The sequence below is a fragment of the Arachis duranensis genome, chromosome 6 (genome assembly GCF_000817695.3).
Source record: "Arachis duranensis cultivar V14167 chromosome 6, aradu.V14167.gnm2.J7QH, whole genome shotgun sequence".
Lineage (NCBI taxonomy): Eukaryota > Viridiplantae > Streptophyta > Magnoliopsida > Fabales > Fabaceae > Arachis > Arachis duranensis.
In genome coordinates, this window is record NC_029777.3 from 5,891,582 (window position 1) to 5,908,383 (window position 16,802).

A 16,802-nucleotide genomic window follows, 5' to 3' on the forward strand; every position below is an offset into this window, starting at 1 on the left:
CCTTTTATTTCTGAGGATACAAGCCACAACATAAATTTATATATGTGCTGATGAGCATAGTCAAAATTTATAAATAAAGTTTCTTAACATTATTCAGAGGGCACGAGCCTTGTCTGGCCTTAGCATAGCAACAGTGCAGCACTCCAAATGTGTGTCATGCACATGGTCATTTTTTGTCAATCGGGCTTGCAAAAAGATGATAAATAACAAATTAAAGCATTAGGAGTGGTGATTCTTTTTCTTCTTAGGACTACACTTACACTCTATTCATCTATAAATATAGTCAAGATGGATTGATCTAGTAGTTAATTTATTAGTCCACTTAAATAAATGTTAAGAGTTTGAATTCTGTGTACATGTAGTAATAACTCATTGGTCAGCGTCTCAAATAGACTCTTAAAAATATATTCTGATTTCCGATAAATTAGTGACTTATTAGGTTAAGGAATACCGTAAAAAAATCTATAAATATAAATCATACGAAAATAGAAAGATTTAAAAAATCTTTAGTTTTAAGGTATTTAAAATCTTTATAATCTATTTGAAAAATGAATAAATGTTTGGTACATAATTAAACAACTTATTAAAAAAAAAATGTGTAATAAGTAATATAATAACCCCCATCCTTAATGACAAAGAAACATATTTTTTTCTTTTCTTTATAATTTTTCTTTACAACAAGTTGGTCGCTTTCTTTTGTAGAAACCTTTTTCCCCTCCTTTTCACCTTCCTATCTTCACTCCACTTTCTTTGCCATGGTTTTAAAAGCAGTGCCCTCTCTGTGAACCCACACTAGAACAACAATACCAACCAACCTTCTACATTTTTCAATCTATACTCTTTTGAAAAAACAATGGCCAAGGAAGCTTCTATCATCCTCTTGTTCCTCTCTTTTATCCTTGTCTTCTGTTCAGGTAAATTATTCCTTCTTGTGAATATTCTTAAATACATGTCCCATATAAACCTTATTTAAAAAAAAAAAACTTTGTTTCCTTTTGCATCTGAATCTCCTAGAATCTATGCCATCTATCCTTTTTGTTATTTACATCTTTGAAATGATGTTCAATTTCTTATCTGTATTTTCTTTGGAATAAACCCAGTTTGTTCTGGAGGTAGATCATTTGAAAATCAAGTTGGAATTATTTGCAGAATCTGATGCTATTTGTTCTAACTCATTTGCAGGTACATTGGTGGGGTTTTCTTTTGCTGAGAGTGAAGACACTGAATCACCCACATTCATCCAGAGAAACAAGATCTACCATGTGAGTTTGGGGGGGTTTGTTCAATTTAGTGAAGGGATATCAAAATATCTTGAATCAGGAACCCAGATAGCTAGAAGAATAGTAGCATTATATGCAGAAAAATTGCAGATAACTGTTGATGGTTTTGCTCAAAAGGAAGAGATCTTATTTCCTTTGTCTCAGAGAGAAAAAGAACTAAGCAAAGTTTATACAAGAAGAATTTTAGATGAGACAAATAACACACCTTCACCAGTTAATCCTACAAATCCAACTTCAGATACACCAGCCATAATCACAGTTCCTTCATCCACACCAGTTACAGTTTCACCCACCAATCCAACCACTTCAGTGCCTATAACAGTTCCCTCTTCCATACCTCCTCCCTCAACCCCCACAAATCCGGCGAATTCACCTGTACCTGTCACGAACCCTGCGGCTTCTTATCCGCCACCATCGGGGATTGTTCCTGTCACAAACAACCAGCCTCCTCCTGCAACAAGCACAAATGCTCCACCAGCAACTCAGGGTCAGGGTCAGGGTCAGAGCTGGTGTGTGGCAAAGAGTGGAGTCTCAGCAACTGCTCTTCAATCAGCACTTGACTATGCTTGTGGAATGCCTGGTGTAGATTGCTCACAGTTACAGCAAGGTGGGAGTTGTTACAATCCAAATTCTGTTCAAAATCATGCTTCTTTTGCATTCAACAGCTATTACCAGAAGAATCCAGCACCAACAAGTTGTGACTTTGGAGGGACTGCTACCTTAGTCAACACCAACCCAAGTAAGGCCTTAATACCTTATTATCTAAGTTTACTTTATTTTATATATTATGCTAAGTTGAAATATCATACTTAATAATCTCCTTTCAATTGTGATTAGGTACAGGTTCTTGCATTTACCCATCATCGTCGTCGTCGTCATCATCTTTAACCGGAGCGGGTACATCAGGGTAAGTGAAATATGACATGGTTGTCATTGCTTTTTGAATTCTTTGGCAATACCATTACACCTTGTTGCGCATAATGTCGTGAAACCATTGCTCCCAAAAGCTTAAACTATTGGGTTAGAGAGACACATAAAATGATTTTAAATCTAATATACAATGCTGTGTTTTGCAGATCTGCTAGCTCACCATCAGGTTTGGGATTGCTAAGCCCTCCTGATGGAGATTCCTCACATTCAGCTGGTGTAAGACCTTTTCTCGGCTGCATGGTTCTGGCTATAACCTTGGTCACCAGAACACTCATTTTAAACCAATAGAGAGACCCTAGTTTTCAACAGGAACCATAGATCACTTTAGAAGTACGACATTAGAAGGTATGTACAGGTCTATAGGTGCAATGCAGAAAGACAAGGAGCCAGCCAACGATATATAGTACTCCCTCCACATCGATTGATAACTAAGTATTATGAATCAGAGGGAATCTGTGATAGTGAATGCTGGATATGCTCACCTGTATGTTAAGCCTTAGCTTAGGGGAAATCATAGGATAGCTTCATGTTGAAGGTACTATATTATTAGTTCATGGCTTTATGTAATTTGTACGCACTGGTTAGATTTCATTTGGAAATTCATTTGCATATAAATGAGATTGTTATTTTCCAACAGAGTTATTCACTTTGATATGTTAGGTGATCAAGGGAACAGTTTCATTATCTGGATAAACCATGAAAGAATTGAGAAACCACGTTCTTTGGATAATTATCTCATAGAGCTTGAATGATTGAATGTACTGTGAACTTTTGAGATGCCAATCACTAATGTTTTATTTCCAGCAGAGAGTCCATTACGCTGCTATTAAGTATAAATGTTTTGCACCGTCATACTGTGATTTTGCAAAAGACGTTTTATCGTTTTTCTATTTTAGAAAGCACGCTTTTCTTTCAATTGAGAACCTTTTATGCAATAGCAAACTTTATCAAACCCCTTGACTTTTTAACCGTTGCATGTGACACAATTTTTCGAACATACACAAAGCACTGTTGCATGCGTAACGGGCATTTTTCAAGTGGATGACGGACATTTCATGATTGTGCATTATGGAATGTGGGTGAAATGGGTCCACCTATGATTTTAACCCAGGATTTTATTGACAAAAGAAACTTACATATGTGGACAATGAAAGATTATATAAATTAAATGGTTGAAAATGGAGAATTCATCTGGAAAGCTTCATTCTATGGCTCAAAATTTCGCAATGGGCTAAAGAATAATGTATCATGAATTGGAAATGGCAAAAATTGGAACCTAAATTAATAATAATCTAATATACCGGTCCTATAGCTCGTCACAAGAGTAATGAGCTTCACATAAAAAATGCTTCTTGATTTTGATGTTACCATAGATTAAAGCTAGATTATCTCCAACAGGGCATTTCTACAAAGCAAAAATTGATTTATTTCACTTGTCTTTGTCCATGCTCCTTGGATAAACTTGAAGTTTCTAGGTTGTCTCCCACAAAAGAATTACCGGATATCAGAATGGTATCATCGCTTGGAAAATACAATCAAGATCAGCATGGACATGGAAACCATGATTTTAAATCCAGAAGTTTCCCAGAAACTACTTTGCTTTTCTGCAGCCACATAACCACTCTGTTGTTTTGCAGCTAATTGGTCTTTCAGTTCTTTAATATCCATGTCCCGTCGCTCTCCGATCTGTTTTTTCCAAACACATTAAATGAATTATGCAAGTTGATTAGAAGGAAATTAAGTCTTTTTATGCATGCTATTATGCATAATTCATAAAGCAAGTTGATTGAATGTATGGCAATATGACAGTTAACCAATCAAGGGTACCCATGAAAGCTCATAAAGAAGGGTCCAATGGTAAATGAATACTGAACGCCCTTCCTAATCATCTTTCACAAATCAATGCACTTTCTGACCCAAAAGCAGTCAAGGTTTTTTTTAAATTAATAAAATAAAGCTAATGCTGCATCCAATAACAATAAAGAGAAATTCTTGTGTACACTAGTATGCATTAAGTAGAAAAAATCAAGTCGATAAAAGAATAGACATACATATCGCCATTGTTGATCAAGTACATGGATGAAAACAGTTCACATGAATTGAATACGTATGATGCCCTTAATGAACAAGATCAACGAGAATTTGTCAATTTTTAGTTGATTTAGTATATCTAAATTGTGTCCATATAATAATTTCATAGCCTGTAGAATTCAATTCATCGTAAACATCAAGAAAAGTAAAATTATTTTCAAATGGAAAACAACAGAAAAGGGGTGTATAGATTTACCCGCAGGAGCTTCCGTGTCTGAGAACGAGCATCCTGCAGACAGAATTCCAACTTCAAGATCCTCTTCTTCAGCTCCTGATCAGTATGTCGCTGTTTCTCCAACTGGATTTGTAAATGCAGATAAAATAAAAATGCCATTTAAAAACATAAACTATTGACCATCAAATATATGGATGAACAATTACACAGGCAAACAATGATGGCTTTACCTGTGACTCTAAGTCCATTGTCTTTAGCTTCCAATGGGTGGACATAATCTTAATTTCATCCTTCAGTTTTGCTATCTCTTCATCTTCAACATCCAGTAGCTTATTCATTTTCTCAAGATTCTTAGGAGAAAACTCATCTAAAATTTTCCTCAGAGTAGACTCCTTCTTCTCCCCAGTTCTTTTAAATGTCTCCATTATATCATTCTCGATTCTCAGAACAGTATCTTTCAATTGCTTTTGTGAAGATTCCCTTTCCAGAAGATCTTTCTGCAGATGCTGCAGTTGCTCTACCAACCTAATGACACAATCCTCTTGCTCCTTTAGATTACTGTTTTTTTCATTTAATTCTTTTATAAGTTCACAACATAGGAGCTCCGCTGATTGAGTTGATGCAGCATTTGCATCAGCACTTGCTCTAGCTGCTAAAAGCTGTGATCTTATATCATTCATATCCTTAATATGCTGCATCAAGAATTCAAGATTTCAAAAATATACTCACAAGTATGAGATAATCACTGCTTGGTTCATATAAAATAAGAGTTCATCTTTGCAGGATAGGTGTAGATCCTCTATGTATTTTTACATGCATACACAATCCATTAAATAGGCGCCACTTGTACACCTTCATCTGCATTTTGGTTAACCAACAGAGTAAAATAGTTACTCTAGTGAAAGAATTTTGAAAGTTGGTATTTTTTACCACCTATGTGAAGGGTTCTGCAGATATTTACAAGTTTTTGTTCTGTAGAACCACAACTTATTGCGCTTGTCTTTAATTATTAGTAGAAGTAGAAGTCAACTGTAGAAGAGGTAATTACTATTATATGTCTCTAGCACTGTAGAAGTCACTTGAGCATATGGATTAATTTCTTATAGTTGAAATCAACTGGTTCACAATGGAAGTCAAAAATTATTTCCAGCCTTTGATAGACATTATGTAACTATTATTTATATCATTCATTTTCCAACTTGGAAAAAAAATGATAAATTATTCCATACTCCACACTTGAAGTAACAATTTTAAGAACTTTGTTTAGAAGTTAATAATTACTGTTCGGTAAGGTTCCTATAAACAGAAAAGGTGTCCAGATGAAAAGGAGAGAAAAAGGAGAGTATAAAAATTAAAATATGAGCATCGCGTATTGTGTAGTATAGTACTTGTTTTCAATGAGAAAATGAGTAAAAAAGAGAAAAGCAAAATACACGCAATAGAAGAAAAAATGTGCTCCTTGTACCACAAAAAAGTTGTGAATAATAAATTATAACTAACAGCAGTTCCAACACGAGTGTCGTATAAAATCAAGGCAGGTGTCATACTGTCATATATAGATAGTACTAGTAGTAGGAAGCATAATTAGAACCTCGGCAGCAGAAGAGACTGAAGCTTGAATCTGCTGATTTCTTTTTTCTAGTTTCTTCTGCAACGTGACAATTTCCATTTCCATGAAATTGGCTTTTAACTCCACTTCCTGTGAAAAATCAACCAAAATCGAAATCCATAAAATACATTGCTCAATTGAGAATTTTCGTTTCCCTGACCCCACATCTACAAAGACTCAAAAAAGTAGAAATGATTGATAGCAAGGCTGTAATGACAGTGCGGCCAAAAGGTAGAGAAAAAAGAAAGAGCTGTATTAATTTCTATCTTTTCCTAAAATAATAAAAGAAGAATGAAATTCTCAAATAGTCAAATGACAAAGAAGTAAATCAGTAATCCCGAAAAAGCAAAGGAAATAGTGGACCTGTCTTATTAGGGTTTCTTTATTGTATGATTGCTCCTGTGATGCAAGGCGGCCACGAAGCTCCTTCAACTCAGCCGCCAGTGACACCACGTTACGCTTAAAATTCTGCTTCTTTTCATTTAAATCCTTTAACAATGGATCAACATCTCGATCTGATGATGATGATGATGATGGTTTTTCCAAAATTGACATGGCAAATTCCAAATCCTCAACTACATTTACTCCATAATCCTACCTACCAACAACGCAGCAGCTTTTGGTCCCTAAATTAAACCCAAAAAGGCTATTATACTTCACACGTACACGTATACCTAACATGATAATTTTTTGCAGCATTTGAACATTTTATATGAATTGTAACAAGTAAAAACAATGATAAACCAACAGATAACAGATAAATAAAGGTAACTCGTAGAAAAAAGGTTATTAGCAAAGACAAAATCCAAAAAAAAAATGAAAAGAAAATAAAAGTTCTCTTTCTCTCAGAGATTATAAAAGGTGGATGAGTCAAAGAAAGTGAGCGGAATGGAATTAATTTCGTGGAATTTGATTATGTCTATTCTAAGGCATGAAGGAAACAGAGTATCAATTTCTACCATAATTGATGATAATGATAGATGAGAATGGGTGTAGGATCTGTCAACACGGATTAATAAAAACGTAAATGGTATCAAACTATCAATTCTCAATTTCATACTATAAGCATCTGAGGTAAGTAAGAAAGAAGAATAAGTGGATAATTGGAATAATTGAGGGAGATAGCATACGATTTCGAGCGTTGAAAGCAATAACCATAACTCATTTGTGCTTCCGTGTGTTCGGATCAGAACACTGATGAAGCTTTTATCCTCTCTCTCTCTCTGGATGAAGAGCAACGGAAAACAAGCGCGTCTTCACTCTTCACTCTTATTCCGGCAATGAATCACCACTGACGCCCTCGCTTCACCATCTACCGTTACAATTTTATGCAATTATTAAATTGAAATATTCACTCTCAACAACCAAATAAAGTTGTTATTGTATAACTAAAATTTATATTTAATTTATTCAAACTAAAATTAATTACCGCCTATATATTTAGCCGTTAATGTAAACAAAAATTGTTTCCCTTGTATAATTGATTATGTGCTTGTGCTATGATATGTGACCGGGAGGGGTGTTTTTTTTTCTACCATATCTTTTTTTTCTCCACATCTTTCAATTTGCTTATTAAAGATTACATAAAAGTTCTATCATAAAATGAATTATTTAACTAAATTCAACTAAGTTATTATTACTATTTTTTTAGAAAAAATATAGGGAGCCAATAATCTAAATATATAATATATACAATAGAGGTTTAGGAAGTATTAGAGATATGACCATTAATGTTATACTGTCCTGTCAGAGTTCGATTCTTGATAAATCTTAAAATCAACTTAAGTTTTTTAGATGAGTAGTTTTATCATAGTGTAGCTGTTATTTCTTTCTTTTTTTTTCATCTTTCTTTTTGGTTATATCGTCATCGTCGTTATTACTAACACTACTACTAACTCTTTCTCCTTTTTTTTATTTGATCTATTCTGTTCTCTTTTTTATTTCTCTTATTTCTTCGTTATCATCGTCATCATTATTATCAATATTATAATTAAAAATTTTGGTATTAAGTGAAGACATTTCGATATTATTTCTTAAAAATTTATATGTTATTTTATATTTTTTATATGTATATGTCATGTTCATTTTTTCAAATTATTGTACTTGTTCTACTTAATTTTACTACGTTATCTACGAATTTTTTTTTTTACTTATTCTCCATTTAAATTTTGTAAATCTGCAACTCAAATTTTTATGAAATAAGTTCTTAGTTCTATCACATCATTTAGTTAAAAACTTCGATGTTAGAGTAAAAATATTTTAGTATTATTTTTTAAAATTTTATGTGTTGTTTTATATATAAGATAAACATTCAATTCATTGAATATGTAATATTTTTTAAAAAGATTCAATATTTTTGTATCCTGTTACTGAATATTTAGTGTCAATTCGGTGCTATCTTATTTTATTTTATAGAGTCAAAGTGATCGTTTAGTATATAACTTACTTTTTACATTTTGTATTATTGTATTTAAATTTTGATTTCACTTTAAACAAATTTTGATGCTATTTTTATGTTTGGCAAAAATTTAATCTAATAAGTGTGAACTTACATTCATTCAACTAAATAAAATTGTAATACAATATAAACATATTCATTCAAGTCTAATATGAGAAGCAATGCTTAAAAAAAAGTAAAAATAACAAAAAAATAATAATAACAAAGAAAAAATACAACATTAAAAAAGATATCTCTATATTTTTTAACAAAATTTTAGTGTCAAAATAAAAAATTTTCTCTCTTCTTCTTTCACCGTCTTAATAATAATTTGTGTCACGATTAAAATTTTTTTATGTCAAATTTAAAAAATTTCTGTATCACAATTAAAAAGTTATTGTACTATTTTTTGATAAATTTTGTATAACTCCTTCTCTTTTTTATCATCATCATTATCTTGTTCATTTTTTTATTTTTATTTTATCTATTCATAATTTTTCTTATGATACGTTTTTAACAAAAATAAAAAAATTAAACAAAAAAACACATAATACTTTAAAATGATTGAATTTGGATCAATTTAATTACTAAAAAAAATTAAATGTACAGTAAAACTATAAAAATTAATACATTAGATATTTGAGTCCTATTTAAACTATTTAATTTTAGTATACAATTGATATAAATAAATTTTAATATTTCATTATGTATATCACATAAAAAAAATATTTTTTTACATCTAATACGTGAATGATCATTTATAAAAAATTAAAAGTTATTCTATAAACATAATTTTTATTATTTATGTTTATTAAAAATTATTTTTAATTTTATTTATTAAATATAAGTAATATAACTTTTTAAAAAATATATAACTTTTTATTTATTTTACTTTTTAATTTTATTTATTAGAAGTGCGGGTAAAGAAGATAGGGTATACCTTAAATTTACACCCAACCTTATCTACAAGCAAATATATATTGTTAGTTCTATAACTACCTATTTCTATAAATATCACACTTAATTCAGGTATTTTTTAACTCCGATTTATTTAAATTGCCTAAAATTATTGGTAACTAAAACATCATAATTTTTTTACATATATTTCCACCATTATTTACTTGAAGTCAGTTTCACTCTTCTGATAAACAAGTCAAAACCTTTCTTCAAAAGAGTCTAGACTTTGCGTTTAGTTTCATACCATATTAATTTCAAGTGTTCTCTTAAAACAAAATTATTTTTTAAAAATGAAAATTTCACCTAAGTGGCCTGAGACCTGAGTAGTGTGGTCACGGGAGTCGGGATTATTGATAAGGAAAAATGTTTAAGTAACATTGCTTTTCATAAAAATCATTCTAATTTAAGATAAAATCTAGGTTGTCACAACTCAATAATAAATGGACGTTGGAGTGTTCGAAAATTGAAAGTTGAATGAGTAGTGATCCGACGTATAAGTTAGGTAGAGTTGTGGATCATTGACCGAAACTTTTTGCATAATACAATATTACAATTACTTGTGGAAGGAGTTGCAATATAACTGAAAAATAAAATAAAAATTACAAAAAGGAATTGCAATATTGCGCAATGCAAATGCTTGTGAGGTAGCAAAGTATACGAAAGGAATCTGACCTTACCTCTCTAAGTCCGTAGACCAAGACCAATTATGTCTTTAGCCTAATTCATACGAAAAGTTTATATTCATTAACCTTTTTGGATTAAATATAATTATTCTTAACCCTAACCAAAACACCAATAAAAGAATCTCATAGCCGATAATCATTTTACGTCATAAAACTCAATTTCAAACATAAGCATAGCTTTTAATTTTTAATTTAAAAATATTTTCGTTTTCTACCATTTCTTTAGTAAAGTATAATTTTTTATTCAACGATTGAATAAATCTTAAAATTATTTCTAATATTTAAATCATCCTATTTGATTCGCTATTATTTTAAAATCGACTCAATATTATTTTGTCGTTAGTGATCTTTTAACGGAATTGACGATGAGACAAAATTAAAATAATTTTAAAACGTTAAGAACTCAAATAGAACAAAAATATTGAAGACAAAAATAATACATTACTCTTAAAAAATTATTAAAACAAGTAAAATAAAAGTAAATTTTAACAAAATGAATTGTATTACGAATTCAACTTTTTTACTCATAATAAAATACTTGTAGAATAATTAGTAAATAAACTTTAAAAAAAAGAAAAAAATGAGTATAATACATATATAATAAAGTATAAATTATATCTTTTATGTCTGATGTATTGATTATTAACTTCTTTAATTTTTAATTTAAATAAATTTTATTTTACACTTTAAAATAAATTTTAATTTTTCATTCAATAATATTAATTTTTTACGATGGATGATTACTCAATTATTTTTTAATTATATCTAATTAAATTACTCTTAATCACATTATTTTTATTTTGAATCAATTTATTTTTTTAATTTTACTCTTAATCTCGTTACTTTCATTCTAAATAAATTTATTTTTTATTAACAACAAAATAAAAAATGAATAATTATCTGCCATAAAAAATTAAAATTATTGAAGAAAAAAGGTAAAATTTATTTAAAAGTAAAAAATAAAATTTAATTAAATTAAACATTAAATAAATTTGGTATATTATAGAGCAAAAAGTATAATTTATATTTTATTGTATATATACTATATTTGTTTTTTCTTTTTCAAAAGTTTATATATTACTCATTCTATAAATATAAGTGAAAATCTTGATCTTGTAATGCAATTTATTACATAAAAATTTACTATTATTTTACTTGATTTAGTAATTCTTTTTAAGAGTAATGTATTATTTTTGTCTTTAATATTTTTATCTTATTTAAGTTTCTAATATTTTAAAATATCTCAATTTTGTCTCACCGTTAATTCTGTCAACAGATCACTAACGATAGGATAATATTGAGATAATTTTAAAATATTAAGAATTTACATAGGATGATTTAAATATTAGAGACAATTTTAATACTTATTCCAAATATTAAAAAAAATAATATTTTACTCAACTTTTTATAAAAATATTAAATCATAAATTGCCACATTTGTTAGTTTTTTTTTTCTTTTTGGAGTAGTTAAAGAGCCATGCCCTTTAATAAAAGGGAAAAAGGGTTTATTTTCATATTGAACTTTGTTAGGGAGATAATGAGAAATTTGAACTTTATGAATAATAGACAATAAATTTAGTCCAAATACATATAAAAATAAAAAAATAAAAAATACTCTATAAATTACCAAAATAAAAAAAACTTACTCAATTATTTGAAAAAAATAATCATCTCAAAATCCTAATTTATCAAAGCATTTTACTTCAATACTCTCTTCTCTTTCAATCAGCTACCCCTACCTTCATCAATAATCATTCCACTTTACACGTTGCTATTGGCGTCACTCACCCATAGTAAAAATAACCATCCACTTAAAGATAAAAATAATCATCCACATACCTAATAAATTGAATATTTAACATATTTTAATTATATATAACTAAACCCAATTTAATAAAAATAATCATCCACATACCTACCAAAATGATTATCCTATAATATGTTTAGTTATGACTGTGGCCATTTAAGTATCCCAAAGTCTAAGAATTCTCCATGCAATGATAACGAAGGAAGCATGCAAATTCAATCTTTTCCGTAAATATACACAAAGAGTATAGGTGAAGGGTCCTACATTTCTCAGAAAAATTTTCACGTCCTTGTCAACAATGACGGATGGGGTGCGTGGCGTAGCAGCGCCGGGGACGACGAGTTCAGCGGCGAGGAGTACAACCTTATGGAAAGAGAGAGACATCGGTGGTTGAAAATGACTCCAAGATTGACTTCCGACACGCGAGAGAGATATGAGCTTGGCACAACAGACGCGCTACAGAAAGGATTTGTCGTCCTCAATGATGATTGTCGGGAGAGTGGTGCGAAAATAACAACAGTAGCGTTGGATGTGCGTCAGAGAATGTGGCGCGTCGGACTGACTGACGGAGATAGAGACGGTATCGGTAGGAGGTTACGACAGTGTCAATATGATCGGTGAAAAGTGCAATAACACGATGTGAAAATCAAAAAATATGACGACAAATTTTAAATGTATACCGAAAGTTATGGTGAGAATAGAAATAATTATATATATTATAAATAAATTTAAATATTAATTCTAATTTTTTAAATTTTAAAATTTAAAATTAAATAATATTAGCATTGTTTCCTGTACTTTTTCTTTCATATTATATATATATAACTATGTATGTATTTGAATATTGAAAAATTAAAGTCCTTATACGTGCCAGGAGAGAAAGGTCAATTCCACCCACTAACTCACTCATCCTCTGTAGCCCCACTGGCCACTAGTGTGTAGTGTCAGTATGTGACCCATTCAACAAGCCTTTTTAAAGAAAAACCATTAATTTGGATTGGTTTTTAAAAAGAATATTTATCTTTTTATTTTTTAAAAGGATATTTTTAGTAATTTTTTTTTAAATTAAATTATATTAAAGGCATGCTGAAAAATATTGGGTAAGAGTATTTTGTTTCCATTCTATTTTCTATTTCTTATTGCTTATTTTTATAAGTTCGTAAATATTGTTTAATTTTTTGTGATAAAAAATATAGCGAATATGTCAAGAAAAATAATGCACAATATTCTTTATCTTGAACAAGAGAAAGTGATTGAAAAAATGTTAAAAAAAACCTGTTCAAATGATAATAATATAATTAAAAGTAAATAGATGGGTATATATGACAAACAATACAACACAATTTAAAACAAATAAGACAAAAATAATGACATAGTATCTATGATATATTAACAAGTAACATTATCTGTAGATTATCATATACATATAGGTTATGAGGATTTTTTATTTAAATAAATTAAATAAATGTATTAATTACTGAATAAATAATTTTAAAAATTATTATTAAAATGTGTCTCAAAGCTTTATTTTATTTATAGTGTAAATAAAATAATTTTGTACATATTTCGTTTACACTATAAACGAGATAAGGCACGTACGTGTGATACGTGTATATCTCGTTTACAGTGTAAACAAGATACGTGCAAAGTTATCTCGTTTATACTATAAACGATATACATGTTAAATCAATGCGTTTACAGTGTAAACGAGATACAATAAGACCAAATTTCAGTAGTTATAAAAGAATGCGCAACCTTTGGCATTCTCCACATATATTTCATATATTCTTCTCTCCCATTTTTCTCATAAAAAGAAGACAAAAATGGCCAATAATAACGTATATATAGTTGTGTGTGTTTACCCCAATTGTCGCATGAGAAATATCGATAATGAGGTGATATTTGAGTTTGAGAATCTGATACTCTTGTGCACTCGGCGTATAAGTTCGTTGTCTGAGTTGAAGAGTTTAATATTAAGCAACTTTGATGGCACATGAACGAGAAAGGTCAGAAGGGTAGGGTATAGGTTGATAGCACCGTTGAGTAATCGAGTATTTCGGTTTTGACTATTTCGCCTTCTAGGGAACGAGTATGTGCGACTCATGTTTGACTTCCATTGGAGAATCATGGCGGAACAAGTGAAGGAGTTTTCCGCCGAGGTTGGAGATGTTGGTGGTGGTGGTTTTGTACACTCGACCTATGTGTAGGATGACCGACCTCTCACACCACCACCCATTCATGTTGCCATTCCAGTGGAAGACATGGAGGTGGGCGAGGAAGACTCCGACAAAGAGTACGTTGCCGATAGTGATTCCTCTGAAGGGGGGTAATGAGGAGGAGTTTGTATTGGAGACGCCTGCCGAGATAGCGACGCGCTATGTTTTGCCTCCCCCCTTCCCACCCACCCAATTCCGCGCTATCAGATGTACTAAGTCACTATCATACATTGTATTTGGACGCCATGCTTGAGAGAATTTCGTTTTCTAACACTGGAGAAGAGGATTACAACCTAGACGATGGGATAGAGTTTTGGGCCGGTCACAGATTCAAATACCGAGATGCAGTGATGCAGGGTGTGAAGAACTACAGTATTCGCAGGAGTGCTGAGTACCAAGTGATCTCAAACCGATTAAAGTATCATGTGTATTGCCGTCAAGCTGCAAATGAATGTCCATGGAGTCTCCATGTTGCCCTTCGACAGAACCTTGGATACTTATGAGTTCAAGTTTAATTGAGGCGTAGTTATTTATGGTTGCTATATATTAAGTAGTTTCCAACCATGAATGTTTTATTTCGTTAGGGAGGTCCGTAGAGTTGGTAGAGTGCACACTTGTTTAGCACCCACCATGTCTTAGGACCATCGACAGTTGGATAGTAGTCTCATCTGCAAGGTCATCCTGTCGCTGATACAATCCAACACATCCGTCAGCATCCCTGTCCTGCAAGGTGCGACCCGACAGAGCTATCACTTCAAACCCTCTTACAGAAAGGTATAGATGACGAAGCAAAAGGCAATTGCTTAGATTTATGGAAATTGGGAGGAGTCATACAACAAGGTGTTGAAACTGCTTCAGGCGCTGCAGAGTTGTTTCTCCAGAATATTTGTGAGCTACAGACCATACCGTACTACGATGGGCACCTTCTGGTCTGTGACTGTAGGGTGTTCGACAAAATATTTTGAGTTTTTCCATCCTGTATTGAGGCTTTCAAGCATTGTAAACCGTTTGTTTTCGTCGATAGCATGTATCTGTATAGCAGATACGGTGGGGGTGTTGCTTATTGCAGTGGCACAAGACGACAACATCAATATCCTGCCTATTGCTTTTGCCATTGTGGAGTTCGAGAGTATGGAGTCATGGTCGTTCTTTCTTACTAATATGAGATGCCATGTTACCCAACAAGAAAGCCTGTTGGTTATCTCCGATAGATTGCAGGCCATTAAGGTTGCACTCAATGCCGATGATAGTGGTTGGCATCCGTCTAGGGCATTCCATGCTTACTGTATTAGACACATGTCTGCGAACTTCATGATTTGTTTTAAGTTAGCCGAGGGCAAACGATACCTTATAAACGCCGCTTATAGTCCAAGCAAGGTTGGGTACGAGTGGTACATGGATGCCTTGAGAGGATTGTTGGCTGGGATGACAGACTGGGCTGTCCGTTTCAACCCAGAGATATGGCTGCAACACTGCGACAGTAGTCGATGGTTTGGTCATATGACAACAAATCTGTTGAAGTGCATCAATGCAGTTCTTATGGGTACACGGTATTTGCCGATTTCTGCCATCGTGCGCATCACGTACAAACGGTTGCATAAGTTGTTCGTCACAAAGGGCAGGGAGGCGCAGTCACAGCTGGCTGCTGGAAACCACTTCTACCAGAGGCTGATGGCAACCATGGAGAAGAATAGAAAAGGCATCCCAAAGATGTGTGTTACTCATTGTGATCGGCGGGCTTCCGTGTTTGTCGTGAAGGAATTAGAGTCGTTCGAGGGTTGGTTGCAAGTTACTAACTAAATTAATAATTATGTAGTAACAACCTAATACAGGAAAAATAAACTAGAGTTTCAAATTTCAATTAGTGACTTATTCCTAATGATACAAACTGTATTCTAGTTTTTGGCAAGTACCCTAAGCATGACTACATATATACATATATATTTATACGGGATTACATAAAAGTTAAGATAACAAAACTAACCTCAAAATTCTATGCTCTGGCGTAATGCTAAGTCTCATTTAGCCGATTGATGTCCCGATCACTACCTTCTGCGCGCACCATCGTAGTATTACTCGATAATATATATAAAAAGAGGTAAAAGAGAGGAAAAAATAATGAAAAGGTTCAAATTGAGGTCCAAAACTTTATTGTCAACAACATATATTTATTGTCGTCCATCAGCCTTTGTTATCTAGATAAGATTTGTAGACGAATTTCAATAATAATTTTTAAAATTATTTATTTCAATAATTACTATATTTATTTAAATAAAAACTTGTAGGTTATGATGGGTGAACAAATTACATTGACAAAATATAAACAATCAAATTTTAAATCAAAATTTATTAAAACCAATTTTAATGTAAATTATGACAATCAAATATGAAAATAACAAAAAACAATTGCACATGGATGAGTGGACCTGGACGGGTGTTGTTATTCCAGATTTGGAAGTACGCGCTAACCTGCTTGTATTGAATGCAAAAAATATATACAATTTATCTATCTTATTTTCTTAAAATATATATTAAGATTATAAATTAAATTCATTTTTATTAAAATTATAAAAAATTTAAGTTTTTAAGATATTTATTTTATATTTATTAAAAAATA

General features: G+C 31.5%; 2 protein-coding genes across 2 annotated transcripts; one reads left to right on the plus strand and one right to left on the minus strand.

Annotated features, from left to right (window-relative positions):
* Positions 1–707: 707 nt before the first annotated feature.
* Positions 708–2,844, plus strand: LOC107492232 (uncharacterized). The gene is made up of 4 exons (XM_016113230.3): positions 708–914; positions 1,183–2,019; positions 2,118–2,187; positions 2,357–2,844. The coding sequence occupies exons 1-4, from the start codon at positions 854–856 to the stop codon at positions 2,496–2,498; spliced, it is 1,110 nt and encodes a 369-aa protein (XP_015968716.1). The 5' UTR covers positions 708–853; the 3' UTR covers positions 2,499–2,844.
* A 696-nt stretch (positions 2,845–3,540) lies between these two features.
* LOC107492233 (nuclear envelope-associated protein 2) lies at positions 3,541–7,413 on the minus strand. Its single transcript, XM_016113232.3, has 6 exons — positions 7,216–7,413; positions 6,449–6,711; positions 6,068–6,175; positions 4,707–5,168; positions 4,498–4,599; positions 3,541–3,896 (listed from the first exon to the last, which is right to left on the minus strand). Exons 2-6 carry the CDS (start codon positions 6,638–6,640, stop codon positions 3,726–3,728), a joined length of 1,035 nt encoding a protein of 344 aa, XP_015968718.1. The 5' UTR covers positions 6,641–6,711; positions 7,216–7,413; the 3' UTR covers positions 3,541–3,725.
* Between the last annotated feature and the right edge of the window lie 9,389 nt (positions 7,414–16,802).

Bases quoted from the DNA above. Each gene is read 5' to 3' on its own strand.
- LOC107492232 (XM_016113230.3), top strand. From the start codon at position 854: ATGGCCAAGGAAGCTTCTATCATCCTCTTGTTCCTCTCTTTTATCCTT. The intron at 915-1,182 runs GTAAATTATTCC...ACTCATTTGCAG, and splicing joins TATCCTTGTCTTCTGTTCAG to GTACATTGGTGGGGTTTTCT. The intron at 2,020-2,117 runs GTAAGGCCTTAA...AATTGTGATTAG, and splicing joins CTTAGTCAACACCAACCCAA to GTACAGGTTCTTGCATTTAC.
- LOC107492233 (XM_016113232.3), bottom strand. From the start codon at position 6,640: ATGTCAATTTTGGAAAAACCATCATCATCATCATCATCAGATCGAGAT. The intron at 5,169-6,067 runs GTTCTAATTATG...TTCTTGATGCAG, and splicing joins CAGTCTCTTCTGCTGCCGAG to CATATTAAGGATATGAATGA. The intron at 4,600-4,706 runs GTAAAGCCATCA...TTACAAATCCAG, and splicing joins CAATGGACTTAGAGTCACAG to TTGGAGAAACAGCGACATAC.